At 43.6% G+C, this 26146-nt stretch overlaps 1 protein-coding gene and 1 non-coding gene across 2 annotated transcripts in view; one reads left to right on the top strand and one right to left on the bottom strand.

Annotated features, from left to right (window-relative positions):
- Positions 1-21579, bottom strand: part of LOC132416835 (NACHT, LRR and PYD domains-containing protein 2) — a 1001898-nt gene extending 980319 nt beyond the window's left edge. The window contains 6 exon segments of the mRNA XM_069540256.1: positions 9790-9960; positions 11149-12590; positions 13998-14001; positions 15658-15732; positions 21385-21456; positions 21548-21579. Coding sequence (XP_069396357.1) covers positions 9790-9960; positions 11149-12590; positions 13998-14001; positions 15658-15732; positions 21385-21456; positions 21548-21579 — 1796 coding nt within the window.
- LOC132417392 (U6 spliceosomal RNA) lies at positions 258-364 on the top strand. The gene has a single exon (XR_009517830.1). It is a non-coding gene; the product is annotated as a U6 spliceosomal RNA (small nuclear RNA).
- Positions 21580-26146: the final 4567 nt, after the last annotated feature.

The raw sequence follows: 26146 nt of genomic DNA, 5'->3' as shown, positions 1-26146 counted from the left end.
AGACTCCTTAAAAGTAAGTACCATTAAGAGCTGTTGGGCTTCCCTGGTGGCGCAGTGGTTGAGAGTCCGCCTGCCAATGCAGGGGACACGGGTTCATGCCCCGGCCCGGGAAGATCTCACATGCCACGGAGCGGCTGGGCCCATGAGCCATGGCCGCTGAGCCTGCGTGTCCGGAGCCTGTGCTCTGCAACGGGAGAGGCCACAACAGTGAGAGGCCCGCGTAACGCAAAAAAAAAAAAAAAAAAAAGAGTTGTTTGGTGTTCACTTCAGTAGTACCTATACTAAAACTGGAATGATACAGAGAAGATTAGCATAACCCCGGTGCAAGGATGACAAGCAAATTTGTGAAGCATTCCATATTTTTCATAAAAACCAAACAGAGAACACAAGTATAATACAAAAGAAAATCAAACCACAAAAGGAAAGACAAAAAGAAAAAGGAAGGGACAAAGAAGAAATACAAAATCAATGGGAAAACAAGGTTTAAAATGGCAATAAATACAAATCTATTAATAATTACCTTAAGTGTCAAGGGACTAAATGTTCCAATCAAAAACACAGAGTGGGGGCTTCCCTGATGGCTCAGCAGTTAAGAATTCGCCTGCCAATACAGGGGAGACGGGTTCAAGCCCTGGTCTGGGAGCATCCCACATGCCATGGAGCAACTAAGCCCATGCACCACAACTACTAAGCCTGTGCTCTAGAGCCCGTGAGCCACAACTACTGAGCCCACATGCCACAATTACTGAAGCCCACACTCTGCAACAAGAGAAACCACCGCAATGAGAAGCCCGCACGCAGCAACAAAGACCCAACGCAGCCAAAAATAAATTAATTTTTTTAAAAAAGATAACTATCCTTTAAAAAAAAACACAGAGTGGCAGATTGGATGAAAACAAGAGCCTACAATACACTGCCTATGAGAGACCCACTTAAGGGCAAAGGACATACATAGATTCAAAGTGAGGGGATGGAAAAAGATGTTTCATGCAAACAGAAATGACAAGAAAGCAAGGGTAGCAGTACTCAGACAAAACAGACTTTAAAACAAAGGCTATAAAGAAAGATAAAGGACACTATATAATGATAAAAGGATCACTGCAAGAAAAAGCTATTATACTCATCAACATATATGTACCCAATATACGAGTGCCCAAATACATACAACAAATAATAACAGACATAAAGGGAGAAATTGACGGGAATACAATAACAGTAGGAGACTTTAACACCACAGTGACATCAATGGACAGATTTTCTAGACAGAGAATCAATAAAGCAACAGAGATCCTAAATGATACAATAGAAGAGTTAGACTTAATTGATATTTTCAGGACATTACATCCCCCTCCCCCAAAAAACAGAATACACATTCTTTTCAAGTACACATGGAACAGTCTCTAGGATTGACCACATACTAGGGCACAAAAGAAGCCAAGACATTTAAGAGTACAGAAATTATTTCAAGCATCTTTTCTGACCACAAAGGCATGAAAGTAGAAATCAAAAACAGAAAAAGAAACAAGAAAAAACAATTACATGGAGAATAAACAAGTTGCTACTAAAAAAACCAATTGGTCAATGATGAAATCAAAGAAGAAATTTTTAAATACCTGAGACAAATGACAATGAAAACAACCCTGCAAGGGCTTCCCTGGTGGCGCAGTGGTTGAGAGTCCGCCTGCTGGTGCAGGGGACACGGGTTCGTGCCCCAGTCCAGGAAGATCCCACATGCCGCGGAGCGGCTAGGCCCGTAAGCCATGGCTGCTGAGCCTGCACGTCCAGAGCCTGTGCTCCGCAACGGGAGAGGCCACAACAGTGAGAGGCCCGCGTACTGCAAAAAAAAAAAAAAACCTGCAAAGGCAGTTCTTAGAGGGAAGTTTATAGTGATACAGGCCTTCAAGAAACAAGCTAAATCTAAAATAAACAACCTAACCCACCATCTAAAAGAATTAGAAAAAAAGAACAAAACCTAACCTAAAATCAGCAGAAGGAAGGAAATAAAGATCAGAGAGGAAATAAATAAAATAGAGATTAAAAAATAGAAAAAAATCAATAAAACCAAGAGTTGGTTCTCTGAAGGAGTAAACAACATTGACAAACCTCTGGCCAGGCTTACCAAGAAGAAAAGAGAAGACCCAAATAAACAAAAGAAATGAAAGATGAGAAATCACAACTGATACTGCAGAAATACAAAACAACATAAGAGAATGCTAGGAACAATTATATGCCAACAAATTTGATAACCTAGAAGAAACAGACAAGTTTCTAGAAACATACAGCCCACCAAAACTGAATCAAAAAGAAATAGATAATTTGAACAAACTGATCACTAGAAGTGAAATAGAATCCGTAATTTTTAAAACTCCCTACAAACACAAGTCCATGACCAGATGGCTCCACAGGTGAATTCTACCGAACTAACGAAGAAGAACTTACATCGATCCTTCTCAAACTCTTCCAAAAGAATGAAGAGGAAGGAACACTCCCAAAGACATTCTATGAAGCCACAATCACCCTGATACCAAAACCAGACACAGACACCACCAAAAAAACGAAAATTACAGGCCAATATCTTTGATGAATAAGGATGCAAACATTCTCAAAATATTAGCAAACCAAATCCAACGACACATAAAAAAGGTCATACGCCACAACCAAGTTAAATTCATCCCAGGGTCACAAGGATCATTCAACATATGCAAAATCAATGTGATACACCACATCAACAAAAGAAAAGACAAAAAACACATAATCATCTCAATAGATGCAGAAAAAGCATTTGATAAAATTCAACACCCATTCATGATAAAAACTTACAAAAGTGGGTATAGAGGGAACATCTCAACATAATAAAAGCTATTTATAACAAACCCACAGTCAATATAATACTCAATGGTGAAAAGCTGAAACCCTTTCCACTAAAATCTGAAACAAGAATAGGATGCCCACTCTCACTTCTATTCAACATAGTATTGGGAGTCCTAGCCACAGAAATCAGACAAGAAAAAGAAATAAAATTAATCCAAATTGGAAGGGAAGAGGTAAAATTGTCACTACATGAGGATGACATACTATATATAAAAAAAACCCTAAAGACTCCACACAAAAACTACTAGAACTGATCAACAAATTCAGCAAGGTAGCATGATACAAGATTAACATACAGAAATCGGTTGCATTTTTTTACACTAACAATGAAATGTAAACAAATGTAAACAAACAATCCCTTTTTAAATCACATTTAAAAAGTAAAATACTTAGAAATAAACCTCACCAAGGAGGTGAAAGACATATATGCTGAGATCTACAAAACATTAATAAAGGAAACTGAAGACGATTCAAAGAAATGGAAAGATACCCCATGCTCTTGGATTTGAAGAATTAATATAGCTAAATTGGCCATACTACCCAAAGCAATCTACAGATTCAATGCGATCACTATCAAATTATCCATGACACTTTTCACAGAATTAGAACAAATAATCCTAAAATTTACGCAGAACCACAAAAGACCCAGAATTTCCAGAGCAATCCTGAGGAAAAAGAAAAATCAGGAGGCATAACCATCCCAGACTTCAGACAATACTACAAAGCTACAGTAATCAAAATAGCATGGTACGGGCACAAAAAAACAGACATATACACAAAAAAAGAAAACTACAGGCCAATATCACTGATGAACATAGATGCAAAAATCCTCAACAAAATACTAGCAAACAGAATCCAACAGCACATGAAAAGGATCATACACCATGATCAAGTGGGGTTTATTCCAGGAATGCAAGGAATCTTCAATATACGCAAATCAATCAACGTGATACACCATATTAACCAATTGAAGGAGAAAAACCATATGATCATCTCAATAGATGCAGAGAAAGCTTTCAACAAAATTCAACACCCATTTATGATAAAAACCCTGCAGAAAGTAGGCATAGAGGGAACTTTCCTCAACATAATAAAGGCCATGTATGACAAACCCACAGCCAACATCGCCCTCAATGGTGAAAAACTGAAACCATTTCCACTAAGATCAGGAACGACACAAGGTTGCCCACTCTCACCACTCTTATTCAACATAGTTTTGGAAGTTCTAGCCACAGCAATCAGAGAAGAAAAAGAAATAAAAGGAATCCAAATCGGAAAAGAAGTAAAGCTGTCACTGTTTGCAGATGACATGATACTATACATAGAGAATCCTAAAGATGCTACCAGAAAACTACTAGAGCTAATCAGTGAATTTGGTAAAGTAGCAGGATACAAAATTAATGCACAGAAATCTCTGGCATTCTTACACACTAATGATGAAAAATCTGAAAGTGAAATTAAGGAAACACTCCCATTTACCACTGCAACAAAAAGAATAAAATATCTAGGAATAAACCTACCTAAGGAGACAAAAGACCTGTATGCATAAAATTATAAGACACTGATGAAAGAAATTAAAGATGATACAAATAGATGGAGAGATATACCATGTTCTTGGATTGGAAGAATCAACATTGTGAAAATGGCTCTACTACCCAAAGCAATCTACAGATTCAATGCAATCCCTATCAAACTGCCACTGGCATTTTTTTATAGAACTAGAACAAAAAATTTCACAATTTGTATGGAAACGCAAAAGACCCCGAATAGCCAAAGCAATCTTGAGAACGAAAAATGGAGCTGGAGGAATCAGGCTCCCTGACTTCAGACTACACTACAAAGCTACAGTAATCAAGACAGTATCGTACTGGCACAAAAACAGACATATAGATCAATGGAACAGGACAGAAAGCCCAGAGATAAACCCATGCACATATGGTCACCTTATCTTTGATAAAGGAGGCAAGAATATACAGTGGAGAAAAGACATCCTCTTCAATAAGTTGTGCTGGGAAAACTGGATAGGTACATGTAAAAGTATGAAATTAGAACACTCCCTAACACCATACACAAAAATAAAATCAAAATGGATTTTTAAAAAAATGGATTAAAGGCCTAAATGTAAGGTCAGACACTATAAAACTCTTAGAGGAAAACATAGGCAGAACACTCTGTGACATAAATCACAGCAAGATCCTTTTTGACACACCTGCTAGAGAAATGGAAATAAAAGCGAAAATAAACAAATGGAACCTAATGAAACTTAAAAGCTTTTGCACAGCAAAGGAAACCATAAACAAGACCAAGACAACCCTCATAATGGGAGAAAATATTTGCAAATAAAGCAACTGACAAAGGATTAATCTCCAAAATTTACAAGCAGCTCATGCAGCTCAATAACAAAAGAACAAACAACCCAATCCAAAAATGGGCAGAAGACCTAAATAGATAGGAACAAACAGACATAAAGGATAGATAGAGAGGGAGGGAGATGCAAGAGGGAAGAGATATGGGAACATATGTATATGTATAACTGATTCACTTTGTTGTAAAGCAGAAACTAACACACCATTGTAAAGAAATTATACTCCAATAAAGATGTTAAAAAAAAAAACCAGACATATAGATCACTGGAACAGAATAGAAAGCCCAGAAATAAACCCATATAGCTACAGTCAATCTTAAACAAAGGAGGCAAGAATATACAATGGGAAAAGGTCTCTTCAGCAAATGGTGTTGGAAAAATTCGACAGCTGCATGCAAACCAATGAAGTTAGAACACACCCACACACCATATACAAAAAAACTCAAAATGGTTTAAAGACATGAACATAAGACATGACACCATAAAACTCCTAGAAGAGAACATAGGCAAAACATACTGACATAAATCATACCAACATTTTCTTTGGTCAGTCTCCCAAGGCAATAAAAATAAAAGCAAAAATAAGCAAATGAGACCTAATCAAACTTACAAGCTTTTGCACAGCAAAGGAAACCGTAAACAAAATGAAAAGACAACCTACAGAATGGGAGAAAATACTTGCAAACAATGCGACCAACAAGGGCTTAATTTCCAAAGTACACAACTCATACAACTCAATAAACAACAACAACAAAAACAACCCAATTGAAAAGTGGACAGAAAACCTAAATAGACATTTGTGCAAAGAAGACATACAGGGCTTCCCTGGTGGCCCAGTGGTTGAGAGTCCGCCTGCCAATGCAGGGGACACGAGTTCATGCCCCGGCCCGGGAAGATCTCACATGCCACGGAGCGGCTGGGCCCGTGAGCCATGGCCGCTGAGCCTGCGCATCCGGAGCCTGTGCTCCACAATGGGAGAGGCCACAACAATAAGAGGCCCACGTACCGCAAAAAAAAAAAAAAAAAAAAAAAAAAGACATACAGATGGCCAATACGCACATGAAAAGATGCTCATCATCGCTAATTATTAGAGAAATGCAAATCAAAGCTATAATGAGGTACCACTTCACACCGGTCAGAATGGCCTTCATTAAAAAGTCTACAAATAACAAATGCTGGAGGAGGTGTGGAGAAATGGGAACCCTCCTACACTGTTGGTGGGAATGTAACTTGGTGCAGTCACTATGGAAAACAGTATGGAAGGTCCTTAAAAAACTAAAAATAGAGTTACCACAGGATGCAGCAATCCCATTCCGGGGCATATATCCAGACAACACTATAGTTCAAAAAGATACATGCACCCCTATGTTCATAACAGCACTATTTACAATAGCAAAGACAGGGAAACAACCTAAATGTCCATCGACAGATGAATGGGTAAAGAACTTGCGGTATATATACAATGGAAAACTACTCAGCCATAAAAAAGAATGAAATAATGCTATTTGCAGTCACATAGATGGACCTAGAGATTATTATGCTAAGTGAAGTAAGCCATGCAGAGAAAGACCAATACCGTATGATGCCACTTATATGTGCAATCTAAAATATGACACAGACGAACATATTTACGAAACAGAAACAGACTTAGAGACATAGAGAACAGACTGGTGGTTGCCAAAGAGGAGGGGCGGTGGGAGAGGGAAGAACTGGGAGTTTGGGATTAGCAGATGCAAACTATTTATATATAGGATAAACAACAAGGTCCTACTGTATAGCAGAGGAAACCATATTCAATATCCTGTAATAAACCATAATGGAAAAGAATATGAAAAAGAATATATATGTATAACTGAATCACTTTGTTGTACACAAGAAATTAACACAATGCTGTAAATCAACTGTACAATAAATTTTTTTTTTAAAAGCGTTGTTTGTTTTTTATTTTCCTGTCATCTAGCATGACTGTAGGATTTTAACTGGGATTTGAATAAATCTTAAGCGGAACATAATTTTCTCTAATCAAACTCTGGGCTTCAAGAAACATTTCAGGGTTTAAAAAAGACTTTCCCAGCACCTAACTGTGCCACCTTCTTGAGAATAAGACTCTGTCAACCTCATGTTATACAATAATGAAGCTAGCTCCTAAGTTTTCCTGTGTAGATAGTAGGAAATAACTGGGGAAAGGACTTTTGTCAGGGCCTCTTTTTAAAGCATGCTTAATCCACCCTAATTTGAGGGGGGAAAAAAAATCAACATCTGGATTACTGCCTCTTCCTCTACAATCTTACTTCAGATCTTCGTTTTTGTTTTTAGAGCTTCTTAACCTGTTTTTTTTTTAATATAAATTTATTTATTTATTATTTATTTATTTATGGCTGTGTTGGGTCTTCACTGCTGCGCACAGGCTTTCTCTAGTTGCGGCGAGCGGGGCTACTCTTCATTGAGGTGTGCGGGCTTCTCACTGCGGTGGCTTCTCTTGCTGCAGAGCGTGGGCTCTAGGCCCGCGGGCTCAGTAGTTGTGGCGCACGGGCTTAGTTGCTCTGTGGCATGTGGGATCTTCCTGGACCAGGGATCGAACCCATGTCGCCTGCGTTGGCAGGAAGATTCTTAACCACTGCGGCACCAGGAAAGTCCTCTTAATCTGTTTTTATCTAGTACCTCCAAACCTGGCAATTCACCCACACACACACACACTATGAAATACTTTTCTCCATAAACAAGCATTTGGTCTTATAACCCTCAACGCTTCACTTTTAGATAATGAACATTCCCTGTGGCTCATTCAGAAGAAGTTCAAAATTAAATTTCAGCACAGAGAGAGCCAGAATAAGGGAGATGCTACTGTTCAAAGCTCCTGCCTAAAGGGTCCTAAACTCTTAGTGGAAAAAATTAAATGTACCTCCTAGTTTTTATCCTCTCACCTTATAAAACCAGAACAACGTAAACTTTTCAAAGTCATACAGAAGAAATTGCCACCTCTGCTGCCACCAACCTGTGTTAGATTTTTGTGGCCTTGTACACACAAGTCCTATGGCATTCTGAGATGAACCAGATACACGTCACCTGACATCAGCAGGTACAGTCAGCTGACGTTCGGCATAGCAATTTGTCCAAGGAAATAACACAACCTTTCCTGTGGCTTAATTAAGCCTTCTAAGGTATGTTGGTTTGGGGGAAGTTTCAATGTATCTGTGTAATTTTAAACATAACTTACAAAGTTTATCCCCTGAATATGTGCTGTGTTTTCCTTTTGTTTGTTTGTTTTTTCCTTTGGGGACTGGGGGACTAGACAGCTACATGTAAAAGAATGAAACCAGACCATTTCCTCGCACCATATACAAAAATAAACTCAAAATGGATTAGATTTAAATTTAAGATCTGAAACCATAAAACTCCAAGAAGAAAACACGCAGTACTCTTTGACGTTGCTCTTAGAAATATTTTTTTGCATCTGTATATTCAGACAAGGAAACCAAAACAGAAAACAAATGGGACTACAAACTGAAAAGCTTTTGCAAAGTGAAGGAAACCAACAAAACAAAAAGGCAATCTACTGAATAGGAGAAGATATTTGCAAAACAATATATCCAGTAAGGGGTTAATATCCCAAACAGAACTCATACAGATTAATATCAAAAAATAAACAATCCAATTAAAAATGGGTGGAGGGGGCTTCCCTGGTGGCGCAGTGGTTGAGAGTCCGCCTGCCGATGCAGGGGACGCGGGTTCGTGCCCCGGTCTGGGAAGATCCCACATGCCGCGGAGCGGCTGAGCCCGTGAGCCATGGCCGCTGAGCCTGCGCGTCCGGAGCCTGTGCTCCGCAACCGGAGAGGCCACAACAGTGAGAGGCCCGCGTACCGCAAAAAAAAAATAAAAATAAAAATAAATTAAAAATAAAAATGGGTGGAGGATCTAAACAGGCATTGTTCGGAAGGAAACATACAGATAGGCAACAGATAATCACATAAAAATTATGCTCAGCGTCACTAATTGGGGAAATGCCCATCAAAACCACAATGAGATATCACTTCACCTGACAGAATGGCTATCATCAAAAAGAACATGTGTTGGTTTAAAAGGATGTGCTAATAATCACCTGCCCAGGCGACCCACGTCTTAAGTTGCTTCTGCCACAACCTACTCTACTCAGACTAATTTCTCGATCCCATCCCACACATTAGTCATAAGTGCACCATTACTTCATCAACACATTCTTACTCACATATTTGAAACTTTCCTCTCTGGAATATTTCCCCAATTCCCACCCAGTTCTCCTAACATGCATGTGGCTATATTTTCTATAGGCTGAGTTTTGAATACGCCCCACAGCAGATGTATGATAAAGGGTTAGTATCCAAATTCCCGGCCAAATTTCATAAAAATGACTCCACATAATATGATTCTCCAACTAGACACATTTACGGCTAGCAACCATTTCATTTCTTTGCATTCTGAGCACCTGGCTGGTCAGAGCCTGGTTGGGCATTCCAATACTGCTCCCACATTTAAAACACCTGGGGATCACCACTGCAAGATCAGCTGCTACTTACACGACTTTCTGGAGATGACAGGTGGCATGGGTTATCTGCTCACAAAGAATCCTCACTGAGGACTGACTCAGAAAGCTTTCCCTCACATCCAGAAAGTTCAGGTTCTTGTTTGAACTGAACACAGAGCAGAGATCTGCCCAGAGGTGAAGAGAATGATGGTCGTGCTGTGACCTAGGAGAAAGGCATTGACAAGACCACCTATGAAAAGCACGTACAGGAAAAGCAACAAGAACGGGTAGGCTGCACAGCCAAGAAAAGCATCAGCAAGATAAACATGAACCTACTAAATGGGAGAAAATGTCTGCATACTGTATGTCTGATCACCACGGAAACAGAAATCAAAACCACAGTGAGATACCACCTCACACCTGTAAGAATGACCATCATCGGAAAGACAAGTAACGGACTTCCCGGGTGGCGCAGTGGTTAAGAATCCGCCTGCCAATGCAAGGGACATGGGTTCAAGCCCTGGTCCGGGAAGATCCCACGTGCCAGGGAGAAACTAAGCCCGTACGCCACAACAAGAGAAGCCACCGCAATGAGAAGCCCGCGCACTGCAACAGAGAGTAGCCCCCACTCGCCACAACCAGAGAAAGCCTGTGCGCAGCAACAAAGACCCAACGCAGCCAAAAAATAAATAAATAAGTAAATTTATTTTATTTTTTAAAAAAGTGGTGAGCTGATCAAAAGGTACAAACACCCAGTTATAAGATAACTAAATCCTGGGATGTAACGTACAGCATGGTGGCTATGTATTAAAACAAATGTTTTGAAAGAATTGGCAGGGAGGGAAGTTATATGAAATGTCTAGAGTGTCCTGAGCCCATCTGCCACACGGAAACTATAATACTACAGTATTGTTCTCCAGTATTACAGTATTATAAACTATAATATAAATATAATAAATAATAAAACTATATAATAAATAATATAATAAATATAATATAATAATATAATAAAATATATAATAATATAATAAAATATATAATAAAATATAATATATAATAAATATATATTATTATATTATAATTATTATAATATAATATATAATATAATAAATATAATATAATTTATAATATAATAAAAATAAATATATATAATAAATATAATATAATAAAACTATAATACTAAAACAAAGTAAGGTTCCAAAGCTCCCATTCCTAATCTGAACATCATGTTTCCCAACTTTAATGGTGAGTTGGCAGAAAGAAATTTCAGCCAGGCATCCCAGAGGATTCTGACCCTAAGCCATAGGGAGCAGTAGGGACTCTGTCCTCTTCCTGAAAGAGTGTGGGCTGAGGCTGAAGATGGGAGAACTCGTAGCATTAAAAAATATATATATTTTTAATGGGTTCTTACCTCTCAACCTGAGCATCTGATTTCAACGTGGTATCATTCTCCAGGAATATCCTCTTTCCTACCTGCAGTGAAATTTTCTGCAAGTTTTGACAATGTTTAAGGCAGAAAGAAGACTGCATCATTTCCAATGTACTTGTCAAGTGGATAGAGATCTCCGTGACGGCAGCCACTGCCTCCTCCACAAGCTCCTCCTCCTGAGATTCATAAAGACAACACAAAACCTCCTTCGCATCCATGGTTGAGAAGGGTTTCTTCCCCTGGGGCATTGATCTGCATTTCAGTAACTGCTGCTTGACCTCCATGGATACCAGACAGCCAAAAGTCGTCTCCAGCTCCGTGGCCCTTTCTTTGTTGGAGAGGCCAAATACGAAGTAGCCCACCTGGGTCAGGCTGGGGTTCTTCAGTCTTCCTTCCTTGGACAGCAGCTTCTGCACATCCCCAATGTGGCACCTGTGGCCACCCACGTCCTCCTTCTCCGTCTCCAAGACATAGAACATGGCGGCCAGGAACTGCTGGACGCTGAGGTGGATGAAAGAGTAGCAGGCCTCACAGTCTTTGCTCTTCCGGAGAATATTCTTGTCCAGGAAAGGACGGAGGGCAGACTCCTGTACCCCAAGTCTCCTGAGGTCTTCTCCATCAAACACAGATGTCTGTGTCCATATGCCCTCAGCGGCCAAGAGGCACACAGACTTCAACGGAGCTTGGAGACAGTCCCTGGGGCAGCTGCTGCGAGCTGCTGTGAACTGGCTGCAGAGAAAACGCAGGAACAGGGACGTGGTGGTCCGGCAGGTCGAGGCAGGGTCCTCCCCCCTCTCCATCTGCCGTTTCAGACACGTGCAGACAATCCAGCACACGGCAGGCGCTGAGCCCATGTGGAACAGAGCTGCGTTCTCCTTCATCAACTCGAACGCTCGCAGGGCTTGCGTCTCCTCTTCAAAGTGTTTCAGGAAATACGCCTTCCTGTCCAGCTCCAAGAACCCCTCGATCTCTATGAAGAGTGGTTGTTCAACCAAGAGCCGGAGCCCCCTCAGGGCCTCCGGTCGAGTGGTGATCACTAAAGTGGACCTGGGTAACATTTTTCTCTTCAGCAAACTCCCCAGGAGGACGGGCACTGGCTTCTGCTTCCTCCAGTCGCCGCATATGTCATGGATGAGCGCCCCCGAGGGGACTCTCAGCTCATCAAAGCCATCAATGACGAACAGGATTTTCCGTGCTTGGGTGAGGATCCCTGGAATGGCATCCTGCAAATCCGGCCCGTTCGCAGATATCAGCTCTGCAAAAGTGCACGTCCCCTTGTGGTTGAGGTCCTTGCAGCTGAGATAGAAGGCGGAATTGGATGTCTCTGCCTGGTCGTCCTGTGTCCAGTCCAGCATCAGCTGTTTGGCCACTGTGGTTTTCCCGACACCGGCAGGACCATGCAGCACCACTGTAAGTGGCATCGACTGTATGGACGTTTGGGGCTTCAAGTATGATATCAACTTTGGGCTTCTCTGGGTAATGTTGTGGAAACCACCATCATCTCCTGGCCAAAGTGTATTCTTCCAGATAGAAAATTTCTCCATCGTGTTTCTCTCTCTCCTCTTCACCTATATTGATCTGTAATGGGAGAGAATTGAGGTACCAGTGATTACACTTAGCTGGAAAATTCATACGGTAAAGGACCAGCGTCAGGGAGGAAGTAATGTTCCTCTACCCTTCTGGGTTCTTCCGGCTGGTCTAAGAATTAAACTGACATGAGATGGATTGACAAGAGAAAAAAACAAAATTTTAATAATATATACATGACCCAGGAACACAGAATTACTCACCAAAATGGCTGAATCCCTCACCTTAAATACCATCTCAGCTAAACAAAAGAAGGAAGATGTTGAAGGTAATGGTTTGGGATTTCAAAGGGGAGGAAGGAAATACACTTGGAAATGGAAAAGCAAATATTTGGTAGACAAAGGTTTGCTGGGCCAGCAGGAACCATGGGACCCAGAGTGCACTCTGGTCTCCAGATCCCGCTGAGTTTCCCCACCACCCTTAGCCCACATTTTTTGCAGACATCTCTGGTGACAGCTCTGTTCCGGGAATAGGGTCTCTATCTAAAGTCTTAAGGTGGTTAAGAGGAAGTCAAAGTTTCTTCCTGAGTAGTTTGGGCCTCGATCGTTTCAGCTTGAAATAATCTGCAGGCCAAAGAGACATTTTGGGGTGGTAAGTTTTGCTCCCCTACACCAGAAATGAGGAAGCAAGAAGAGGAAAATTACCACGCACACGACTGAACACCAAAGCTACGACTATAAGACAGTAGTTCCCTGGCGGTCCAGTGGCTAAGACTCCAATGCAGGGGGTGTGGGTTCGATCCCTGATAGGGGAACTCAGATCCTGCACGCTGCCATGGCCAAAGGAAAAAACAAAAAAAAAGGGGTAGTAGTTCTCCACCTGCGTTTTCTAACCCCCAAGTCTCCTTTTGCCTCTTCCAATGATACCTAGCAGGGCCCCGTGGGGCTCCTGGGCACCAAGCCTTTCTGTGTCCCCCCATTTCTTGATCACAGGAAATAGCCTTCATTCAGCCTCCATGACCTTCCCTGGGTTCCAAGAAGCAGGTTCAAGCAGTTGTTAATTAGGGGGAAGGAGGGGATGTGAGACCAGGGAGAAAGAGTCAAGGGAAACATTTGTGCAGCCTGGGGGCAAGGTCCTGGTTCCCCATCAAGGAATACATACAACAACATCTCTGAGCTGTTTTGCAGATACTGAAACCCCTCCAGGTGGGAGAAGTTAACAGTTAATGATGATATGCTGCCCAAAAGCAGGTACACCCCAGACCAGTTGTAACTTGAAGGTTGATGAAGCTGACTTCCACTTACCTCACTACCAACCAGTCAGAAGAAACGCCCATGAGCTGATCACGGCCTCTTTGAACCATTACTATAAAACTTCTCACTACCCTCTCCAAGGGGGTGGGGGGGCACAGTTTTGAGGGCATGAGCCCGCTGTGGCCCCCTTTGCCTGGCAAAGCAATAAAGCTATTCTTTTTTACTTCACTCAAAACTCTGTCTCCGAGATTTAATTCGGTATCGGGGTAGAGGCCAGGTTCAGCTGCACTAGCTTTGAGTTATCTATTCTTTGCACTGTGAACGCTTCGTTAAACCCACATGGGTGAAAGCTCGACCCACAGGGCTATCTGTGCTTCCTAGATTAGACATTATTGTAGATAAAGAGAACTTTAAGTATTGAGTCTACTTTATTTTTATTATGGTAAAATACACAACATTTTTAACCACTTTAACGTGTACGATTCAGTGGCATTGAAAACATGTTCAGAGCTATGCAACCCCATCACCACTATTTAGTTCAAAGACTTTCATCGCCCCAAACAGACACCCCATATGCATCAAGCATGCATTCCCCATTTCCCCCTTCCCCAGTCCGTGGCCATCAATCACCTGCATTCTGTCTTGGTGGATTTATCTATTGGGCACATTTCACATATGTGGAATTATAAAATGTGGCCTTCTGTGTCTGGCTTCCTTCACTTAGCATAATATGTGAGTTTCATAGAGACTCTACTATTAAGTCTGTATTGCCTTCTTGGCTCATCCATCTTAAACTGTGACGTCAAAAGTAAACCCCGGGCTTCCCTGGTGGCGCAGTGGTTGAGAGTCCGCCTGCCGATGCGGGGGACACGGGTTCGTGCCCCGGTCCGGGAAGATCCCACATGCCGTGGAGCGGCTGGGCCCGTGAGCCATGGCCGCTGAGCCTGCGCATCCGGAGCCTGTGCTCCGCAACGGGAGAGACCACAATGGTGAGAGGCCCACGTACCGGAAAAAAAAAAAAAAAAAGTAAACCCGAAGAATCCACATGCCATTAGAAGTGATTGAATGGCTCAGGTCTCTATGCTGGGGGGAAGAGTTACATACGTAAACACCAAATACCTAAGAATAAGTCTAGGATCATGCATCCCATCTCTCCCTTGAGAGCCACAAGTCTGTAATAAAAAAAAAAGTTGGGGTTAGGACTCCGCGTTTTCACTGCCAAGGGCCTGTGTTCAATCCCTGGTCAGGGAACTAAGATCCCACAAGCTGCGCCGTGTGGCGCACCCAAAAAAAAAAAGAAAGAAAGAAAAGAAATCATCAGTAAATGGAGAAATAACATTCATGAGTTGGCAGGCTCTGTATTACAGTATCCGTTCTTTCCAAATTGTTCTACAGCTTCCATCGTAGGGGAGCAAAACTTGGTGCCCCAAAACGTCTCTGGAGCACGTGCGTTATCTCAAGCTGAAAACAATGGAGGCCCAAAAGACTCAGGAAGAAACTATGACTTTCCCCCTAACTTCCTAAAAAACTTCAGACAGAGGGTCTCTTCTTGGAATAGAGCTGCCACCAGAGGTATATGCAAAGAACACGAGCTAAGTGTGGCAGGGGAAACTCAGCAGGGCCTGGAGATCAGAGGCCACTCTACGTTCCTGCCTGGCCCAGCAAACACTTGTTTACCAAACATTTGCTTTTCCGTCTTCAGGTGAATGGCCTTTCTCCCCTCTGAAGTCCCAAACCGCTACCCACAACATCCCCTTTTGTCTTGAGAAATGGAATATTTCCTGCCCTATGGGTAAACAAAGGATGTCACAGTCATCAGCGATTACAGCCACCAGCCACCAGTCAGCTGGTGAGCCCTGAGGGAACTCAGGAAGGAAACAAAGGATACCCGCCATCTAGCAGCCAGCAGACTGCAGCCACTCCCCACGGTGAGCCCTGAGGGAACTCAGGATGAGAAAACGGGGGATACTGACCTCAGCCGAGGTGCCTGTCAAAGGAATGGTTTCAGTGAGCCCAGACTCTTGCATCTTCCCATACATAGAAAAGTGCTAAGTGCCTTAACTCGAGATATCTGGTTTCCTTTTATTAACGGTAACCTTTTGCTCCTACCACCTGCCCTTTATTGCAAAACTCCTGTATATCCCAGCTCCCCCCTCACCTCCTCAGAGCAGTTCTCTCAGGGTTATTTGAGACCCTGACTCCCAGGCTTGAAGTCCTCAGCAAATCCCCCAAATATAACATAACTCTCAACTTTTAGGTGGTGAAAATATTTTTTTGGTCGACAGTCTTTAGCTGAAGTTGGTACTTAAGGTAAGGGTTTGGGCCGTTATGGCCAGTTATGCAGTCTCCCTGACTCTCTCCCATTCATACATATGGTGCTAAACAACTGGCAGATTTTTTTCTTGTTTATCAGTCCCAGGTCAATTCTTAGGCCAGCCAGAAGAACCTAGAAGGGTGGAGGAACAGTCTTCCTCCCTGACATATTAAAACAAGATAAAACTCAACGGAAAGAAATCAAAAGATGTGGAAAAGGCACTTCAAAAAGGAACGGCCAAATAGCCAATAAGCATATTGAGACCTTCAACCTCGTTAGACTTCAGAGAAATGCAAATTAAGAACCTGATGAACAGAAAAAACGACACCCCCATCAGAATGGTTAAAATTAAAGACGGGCACAAGCACTTCACACAATGAAGGACAACTCTTACAGGGTGGCACGAGTTAAACGGAGAAAACAGGAACTTCCCTGGTGGCCCAGTGGTTGAGAATCCACCTGCCAATGCAGGGGGCACGGGTTCGAGCCCTGGTCCGGGAAGACCCCACGTGCCGCGGAGCAACTGGGCCCGCGCACCACAACTACTGAGCCTGTGCTCTACAGCCCGCGAGCCACAACTACTGACCCTGCACTCTAGAGCCCAAGCTCTGCAACGAGAGAGAGAAGCCCGGGCACCACAACGAAGAGCGGACCCCGCTCGCCGCAACTAGAGAAAGCCCACGCGCAGCAACGAAGACCCAACGCAGCCAAAAATAAATAAGTAGGTAAATTTAAATTGAGAAAACACCACTGCCAAACTTGCGGGAGGTTTTCGCTACAGCTAACTAAGCACATGTGCTCTATGACACAGCAATTTTACCTCCAATTAGAAACCCCGCGATAATCAGTGCTTAGGTCTGCAAAAGATGCACGCACATCTGTTCACAGAACCCTTATTCTTCATGTCCCCAAACTGTAGTTGTAAAAGAAACCATACAACGAGAACTCTGAGTTGATTCAATGTATATGAAGTTTACAACAAGCAAAACGAACGTGTGGTGGTAGTAGTCAGAATAGAGGTTGCCTTTCCCAAACAGCTCAGAGAGAAGAGTAAACCTCCCCTGGAAAAGTTGTCTATTGACCTGGTAAGTGATTACATGGGAGTGTGACTATATACATGAACATACACTGATGTAATCGCTCATCAAGTATGATTAGCTAATTAAGTATGATAGTAAATATGTACAACCAGAGATTATATTTATACATATACAAATGCACACACGAAAAAATGTTTCAAAAACTCAAGAGGAAGTTAGCATAGCTTTTTAACTGAGAAGTGACAAGATAAAAGACAAAATATGCCTCCATAAGATGTTCACTTTATAAACATACCCCCTTTATCTGGATAATCTCCTCTACATTTTCTGTAATCCCTGTCTTTCTAAGGAGCCACTATGATAGTCAACATCTGAGTATTTACCATGCACAGGAACTATTATAAGCTCTTCTACAGATCATATTTTTTTCTTCCAACCATCTTACTGGGTAAATTCTATTATCTACGCTTCATATGAGGAATCTGAGGCTTAGGGAAGTGGTTCTCAAAGTATGGCCCGCAGACCACAGCATCATCTGGGAACTCATGAAAATGCTGATTCTTAAGCCCTATCCCCAGCCCTACAAAATCAAAAGCTCTGGAGGTAGGCCCAGAAAACCGTGTTTTAACAAAGCTTCCAGGTGATTATGATAAATGCTAGTTTTAGAATCACGGGCATAGGGAAACAAAGGCCCAAGTACTCACATTTGCTCAAGTTGAAGCCAAGATTATATCCAGGAGTTTAACTCAAGAACCTGTGCTCTCAACCACTGACACTTCCTCAATGGAACAAAAAGCAAATAAATAAACAAAAATCCTTACATCCTCGGGCATTAAATGGGCAACACTGGGGAAGACTCACAAGAAGAAAAACACTGTTAAGTAAGCACGTGGGGGAAATTACACCCAATTAGAAGATTTACTGTGAAAAATGTTTCAAATCACAACATATAAGAGCTCACAAGTGTTATATTTAATATAAAAATGCTCATGCTAAAATGCTAAGTCATGGGCTTCCCTGGTGGCGCAGTGTTTGAGAGTCCGCCTGCCGATGCAGGGGACACGGGTTCGTGCCCCGGTCCGGGAAGATCCCACGTGCCACGGAGCGGCTGGGCCCGTGAGCCATGGTCGCTGAGCCTGCGCGTCCAGAGCCTGTGCTCCGCAACGGGAGAGGCCACAACAGTGAGAGGCCCACGTACCGCAAAAAATAAAATAAAATAATTAACATAACTTAACATAAAATACAATAAAATAAAATAAAATGCTAAGTCAGAAGAGCACAATAACCAAAAAGCATCATCACACCTGTAACGTGCCGACTGAAGCAAGACAACCACCTCCTCAGACAGAAAAGTGCTGGAAGCATATACACCCCCAAAACCCAACGACTGTGTCTGAGTTTCCACGCCATGGATGATTTTATCCAGATATTTTCCCTTTTTTCAATGCTGCCTCTGGTGAACACGCATTTGGTTTGGGGAAGAAAAAATGTGAAAGGGAAATGAGTCACCCAGGTCACAGAAAGTCAAAGGGTAAACACGCCGCCTGTCATGTTTTCCAGTTGAGATGAGGAGGAAGAAGTTCCAGGAAGGTGGCGGGTGATGAGGTTAGAAGCCAGACTGAGTAGACGGGGACACACAGGAGTGATGGCGACTTGGAGCCACACAGAGCTCTTCTTAGAAACCTGACAGGGAGAGTGAAACCTACATTTCAGGTTTAAGAGCCCACAGGTGAAGGGAGGGGTGAAGGTCCTCGACAAGCATAGGGAGGGGGACACGAAAGCTGCTGGAATTTTGGATCAGACAGTGACGAGGAAAAGGGCTTGCGTCTGAAGACGGAGCACACAGCAGCACAGCGTGAATGAAGCGGACCATTAAAGTAGGCAGAAAGTCACCATCTCGTTCCAGCCTGGGCGCTGCTTACACGTCAATAATGTGGTTCTCACGTAACTGAAGGACGACCAGTTAGGATTGCAGGTAACACCACGAACCGCTCGTTGACTAAAGGAGGTAGCCCAGTACAGCAAAACCGCATTAGAGCCACGTGGGAAAACAAGGAAGGTACATGCCCAAGACTAAAGGGTGCACAGAGGTAGTTAGCTCTCTGGACCCCCCAGGAGACGGAGCATAATTCCTTGAAGGAGATATTGGGGGGAAACCCGAATGAAGTCAGAGAAGGAAACAAAAGAGGAATTTCTGGTTCCGTACGAATGGCTAAGGATGAACATGTACATGTGAGAACCCCCGGAGTGGAGAGTGACATAACCTCTGGCTTCCTACCCTAACCCTGCTCAAGTAACTGGATAAGTCATTTAATTTCCAGTTCCCACTGCTAAGCCTGTTTGGCCAAGAGCCACACCTGAAACCATGCGATGCCAGGAATATAGAGGCTCCTTCCCTGAGTGAAGATGCCTTGTAATGACAGCAGCAGAGACACTCCCGCTTAGGTCATTCTCTCTGCTCTTACCATCATGAAAGCGGATTTTTCCCACCCAGAATGAATGGGTGACGGGAAAAGGGGGGAGTCCTCGACTTGGGTATATTCATAGGCAGATAAAAGCAGGACCTGAGAGGTAGCCTTGAAAAATGAATAACAAAATGTGTTGATGGAGTCAAATAGACTACAGGTGAATAGCTTTACCCTTAGCGGAAAGCAATTCTTTGTTTTGGTGGGTTTTTTTTTTTTTTTTGGCCGTGCCACGGGGCACGTGGGATCTTAGCTCGCAAACCGGGGATGGAAGCCGTGCCCCCTGCAGTGGAAGCTCAGACCCCTAACCACTGGACACCAGGGAAGTCCCAAGCAGTGCTTTATTTGAAATAGGTATGAGCAACGTAAGGGTGAAGACCAGTGCTGAGAAACTTAGGACCTGAGCTGGAACAAGCCTGAAAGGCTCTGCTGTCACAGCAAAACAAATGCAAAGACACTTGCTGAAAAGGAAGCGATATGCTGCCGCCTGGAACTACAAAATTGCTCAGGACTCTGCATCTAATTAGCAGCAGTAGTTCCCCTTGATGCTCTGTCACCACAAGCATTTGGGGGGAAAAAAACACAAATTTATAAATTCATGACCACGTCGCTGTCCCCCACCCTTCATGACAGTGACACCTGGATCCGTCTTTTGAGATCAAGGAGTGATACCATCCCGAATTATAGATGCAAAACTGAGGCTCTGACACAGTAGTCCTCGGCTCGAAATTACAGTGGGAATGCAAAGATACCGCAGGTGGGCCGGAGGGATCTCTTTGGGGTGATGGAAACGTCCTGAAATTGGGTTAGAGTTACGGTTGCACAACTCTGTTGTAAGTCTGCTAAAAGTAACTGTACACTTAAAATGGGTGGATTTTGCAAGATGGAAATCATACCTTAAAGAAACACTTAAAAATAGCATTGGGGGCTTCCCTGGTGGCGCAGCGGTTGAGAGTCCGCCTGCCGATGCAGGGGACTCAGGTTCGTGCCCCAGTCCGGAAGGATCCCACATGCCGCGGAGCGGCTGGGCCCGTGAGCCATGGCCGCTGAGCCTGCGCGTCCGGAGCCTGTGCTCCGCAACGGGAGAGGCCACGACAGTGAGAGGCCCGCGTACGGCAAAAAAAAAAAAAAAAATGGCATTGGAAGAAAAAAGTTACACATGAGAGGCTTCCCTGGTGGCGCAGTGGTTGAGAGCCCGCCTGCCGAGGCAGGGGACACGGGTTCGTGCCCCGGTCCGGGAGGATCCCACATGCCGCGGAGCGGCTAGGCCCGTGAGCCATGGCCGCTGAGCCTGCGCGTCCGGAGCCTGTGCTCCGCGGCGGGAGAGGCCACAGCAGTGAGAGGCCCGCGTACCGCAAAAAAAAAAAAAAAAGTTACACATGAAATCACTGGCAGCTATCCCCCCCTCCACATCTCGTCTCCTCCTTATAAAGAGAGAACTCACCTTGAGGCCCGCAAAAACCTTCTCGAAGTCTCACGCCGCCATTCAAGCTCGCAACATTCCGTGCAAAGGCTCCACCAATAATTGCCACTGAGTTAAGAGATCAGACAGAGAAACAGGTACAAGAGTAGGTACTCACCTCCCTTCGGCTACGACTCAGTTGCAACCTGTGGGTTACCTCACGCAAAGCAAAGCCTCCACCAAGAGGAAGTCTTCTACCAGCCCGCACTCTGTGATTGGCCCGTGGGACCTGGCGGGAGGGCAGGACTTCCGGTCCAGGGTGCAATGGCTCTCCTTATAATGGTCAACCGGTGGTTCTCAATCTTTAAAGTGAGACTCACATTGAAATTACCCAGGTCCAATCCTTGGTCATCCTACTCGAATTGGTCTGGGGTGGGCTTTAAGAAGCCAGAAGCCTTCAAAAGCCCCCCAGGTGATTCTGCTACTGACCAGGGTTCTTGACCTTCCCCAATCAATAGAAATTGATCAGAGGCCAGACAAGAAATTCGTGCAAGGTTTTATTGGGGCACTTGCTGCAGCTGGGGGGAGAGAGAACAAACTTCGGGTTCCCTTGCTGGCCTGCTCCCCAAGGCAGGGGGAGGGAGGGTGAGCTCTCTCCTTATATGGGGAGAAGGTAGGGGTGTGTCCAGGGTGTCGGGCTGGAGGGGGGGCTTAGGTGGTTTGCCCACCCATGAGGTGGTGTTTTGTGCAGGGGGCATGCTCAGTACCCTGCTTTTGCTCCCAACCCCCAGCCCCCCCGCTTTTGCTCCGGGCTCTTCAAAATTGTCAGTTGCGTTTTCTGGTCTCTTTGTATCTCTTGTCCAGAATTTGCCCCACCTGTAGGTAGGCACGCAGTTATTTTTAGTCCCATGTAGTTTCTTTGTATTTTGTTGCTCGAGGAGTCCAGGTGCAAGCATTGCAGCAAAGGGTCCCAGGTCCCAGCCCGTCTCAATTCTTGTATTTTTTTTAATTTTTAAAAATTGCTGTTTACTATATTTTATTTATTTATTTTTAATTTTTGGCCACACCACGCAGCATGTGGGATCTTAGTTCCCCGACCAGGGATCGAATCCACACCCCCTGCATTGGAAGGCGGATTCTTAACCACTGTACCACCAGAGGATTCCCCAGCCTGTCTCAATTCTAATGTGCAATCTCTCTCCCAGACCAACTAGGTCAGGTTTTTCAACCTTGGCACCTAGCAATATTTTGAGATGGATGATTCTTTGTTATGGGGAGCTGCCCTGTGCATGGTAGGATGTTTAGCAACATCCCTGGTCTCCACCCACTAGATGCCAGTAGCACCATCCAGTTCTGACAACCAAAAATGTCTCCGAAGTTTGTCAAATGTCCGCTGGGGAACAAAAATCACCCCAGGTTGAGAACCACTGACACAGGTGCAATTAGCTGACTCCATCATACCAAGGGTATTGAAATGCACCCATATTCCATGTTAACTAAAATGTATCTATCACAATGGTCAAGTGCATTTTTTCTACAGTTGATGGTATTAGTTACTGTTGACATTTAAGTGTGCATCCATGTCACTTATTTTGTATCAATTCTTCTAGGTATTAATTTTAACTCATTGTGCCTCTTTGAGAGCCAATGTTTTTCAAGGAAAAAAAATTGAAAACCTGAGGACTCTCCAGGCTCTATGACTGGAAAATAGCCTGTGGCTAAATAACAATATTTAATATCTTGTAAGAACCTATAATGGAATATAATCAGAAAAAAATAACTGAATCACTATGCTGTACGCCTGAAACTAACAATATTTTAAATCAACTCTACTTCAATTTTTTTTTTTTTTTTTTTTTGCGGTACGCGGGCCTCTCACTGTTGTGGCCTCTCCCGTTGCGGAGCACAGGCTTCAGACGCACAGGCTCAGCGGCCATGGCTCACGGGCCCAGCCGCTCCGCGGCATGTGGGATCTTCCCAGACCGGGGCACGAACCCGTGTCCCCTGCAACGGCAGGCAGACTCTCAACCACTGCGCCACCAGGGAAGCCCCTACTTCAATTTTTTAAAACCATAAAATTTAGTGATGATAACATGTCACGTACATTCTAAGTCCATTGCATATATTATCTCATTCAATCCTCAAACAATGAGGCAGGTATTACTATTATCATAACTGTTTTGTACACCTGAGGCAGAGAGTGTGAAAGGCAGTCAAAATCTAGAGCACATACTCTATTTTTTTTGTTTTAATAAATTTATTTATTTTATTTATTTATTTTTGGCTGCGTTGGGTCTTTGCTGCTGCACACGGACTTTCTCTACTTGCCGCGAGTGGGGGCTACTCTTTGTTGAGGTGCGCGGGCTTCTTACTGCGGTGGCTTCTCTTGTTGCAGAGCACGGGCTCTAGGCATGTGGGCTTCCGTAGTTGCAGCACGTGGGCTCAGTAGTTGTGGCTCACGGGCTCTAGAGCACAGGCTCAGTAGTTGTAGAGCACAGGGCTTAGTTGCTCTGCAGCATATGGGATCCTCCCAGACCAGGGATCCAATCTGTGTCCCCTGTATTGGCAGGGAGATTCTCAACCACTGCGCCACCAGGGAAGCCCTAGAGCACATACTCTTAACCAGGGGTCAGCAAACTTTTTCTGCAGAGCCAGATAGTAAATACTTTCAATTTTGCAGGAAATATATTATCCGTAGCAACTACTCAATTCTGCCATTGCAGAAAGAAAGCAGCCACAGACAATATATAGTGAATGGGCTGACTGTGTTCCAATAAAACTTTATTGACAAAAACAAGTGGTGGGCCAGATTCAGCCACTGGCCACAGGTTGCTGGTCCTTGTTGTTGTCTGTTATTCTCAACTTTCTATTTTAAATTGGAGAAATAGAGGGAAAGGGTGAGGGAGAGAGATGGGGAGAGGAAAGGAGTTAAAGGAATAAAGAAGACAGAAATGAGAATTAACTAATGTCAAGGACATTCTCCAGGTCACAGTAGGTTCTCTACATAATTAAACATGTGAAATCTCCAGCACACATCTGTGAAAAGGACAATATTTCAACTATACTATTGAGAATTGAAGTTCAAAGACATTGCAGAGCTTGACAAGTCTCAGAACTACCAGGGTAGATAAACCCAGAGCAGAAAGATATTAAAACCTCTCTCCAATAAAATTCTTCTCTAACAGTAGAAGGATGTCATATCCTCCAATGCTGCACACCAGGATTCATCAGACATTAGGGGGATCTTGTAGCCTTGGCTGATATATAAGTGACAGATACAGCTGTGTGATTTTAATCCAATGTTTATTATAGTTATTCTCCGTGAGACATTTGGTCTGATACACCTGGGATAGCTAGAAATGGGAGTTACTGAGGGAGATTTTAAATTTCTGATTTTATTTCTTTGGTTTCCAGAAATATTTACATTTTGCTCTATTACATGAGTCTGCTTTTTTTCCGGCTTTATTGTGATATAATTGACAAAGAGAAATTTTATATATTTAAGGTGTACAGTGTGATATTTTGTTATACATTTACATTGTGAAATGACCACCGCCATCAAGCTAACACATCCATCACCTCACACAGTGTGTGTGTGTGTGTGTGTGTGTGTGTGTGTGTGTGTGTGTGTGTGTGTGTAAGAAGTGTTTTCTATTTTGCCCTGATTTGCTGAAACTGAAAGATCTTTGGCCAGAGACGTTCTGGATATTTTTACTCAAAACACAGGAGAAAAACCTTGATAACTGTTGTCAACTTTTCTTTCTGTCTCCCTTGAAAATAAATTAAACTGTGTAATATTATGTTTGCCCTTATCAGTCAGCCTAAGCCAGTGGGAACTGAAATCACATCCTGCTATGTGTCAACTTACTGTTTATAAAAAGCACCTGGCACTTTGATGCTTCTATACACACACGTACAACACAAGCCCTGAAGATACACTTCTCCTTCACTGTGTAAAAAGTCACATCTCATCCTCTTTTCAAAACTCACACTTAGGGCTTCCCTGGTGGCGCAGTGGTTGAGAGTCCGCCTGCCGATGCAGGGGACACGGGTTCGTGCCCCGGTCCGGGAAGATCCCACATGCCGCAGAGCGGCTGGGCCCGTGAGCCATGGCCACTGAGCCTGCGCGTCCGGAGCCTGTGCTCCGCAACGGGAGAGGCCACAGCAGTGAGAGGCCCGCGTACCGCAAAAAAAAAAAATACTGATTATGTAACTACTCCCATTCCTTTCTCCCCTCAACCCCTGTCAACCAACCACTCTGTTTTCTATCTCTGTGGATTTACATATTCTAGCCTTCAGCACAAACTTAGTTAGGACTTTGGACTTTTTTCCTAATATAAAGGCGAGCCACTGGCATGTTGGTTATAATTATTATTATATTCTAAGGGGAAAGAACAGAATGCCCCAAAGCCTGAAAGAACCAGGCACATCTCGAGAAACAAAAGGAGATTTTTCAGACTACAGCTTAAGATAGGGCTAGAGCAAGGGTTAGGTTTGGGGATAATCAGGAAAAAAAGCACAGAACTGATTCACTCTGCTGTACGCCAGAAACTAACACAACATTGTACATCAACTATACTCCAGTTAAAAAAAAAAGAAAAGAAAAAAAAGCACGGGGTGTGCACGGGGGAAACGTGGGAGAGTTTTGTGCAAAGGATAGAACAGGTCAGCTGTGAGAGGTGGGAATATTAGAAGTCGATCTGGAACTCGTATTAGGGAAGGTTGAAGAAAGAGTAAGTGTGATGGCCCAGGTGAGGTGCCACAAGGTCCACAATGAGCAAGATATCAGTGAGGAGACAATGGCATCCACTAGATTCCTTCCATCCCAAACAAAGAGAGTCCTGGGACATACAGCCAAATAGACACTGACTCAACTCCTTGATGGGGCCCCAAGAAGAACACCCCCCGCCCGCCGCCCTCCTTTTCCACAGCTGTAGGCTCTATCCTTTTACTCTCACACTCCACACCAAGTCCCCTCC

This window comes from Delphinus delphis, chromosome 20, assembly GCF_949987515.2.
Source record: "Delphinus delphis chromosome 20, mDelDel1.2, whole genome shotgun sequence".
NCBI lineage: Eukaryota > Metazoa > Chordata > Mammalia > Artiodactyla > Delphinidae > Delphinus > Delphinus delphis.
This window is presented reverse-complemented; position numbering and strand designations above follow the sequence as displayed.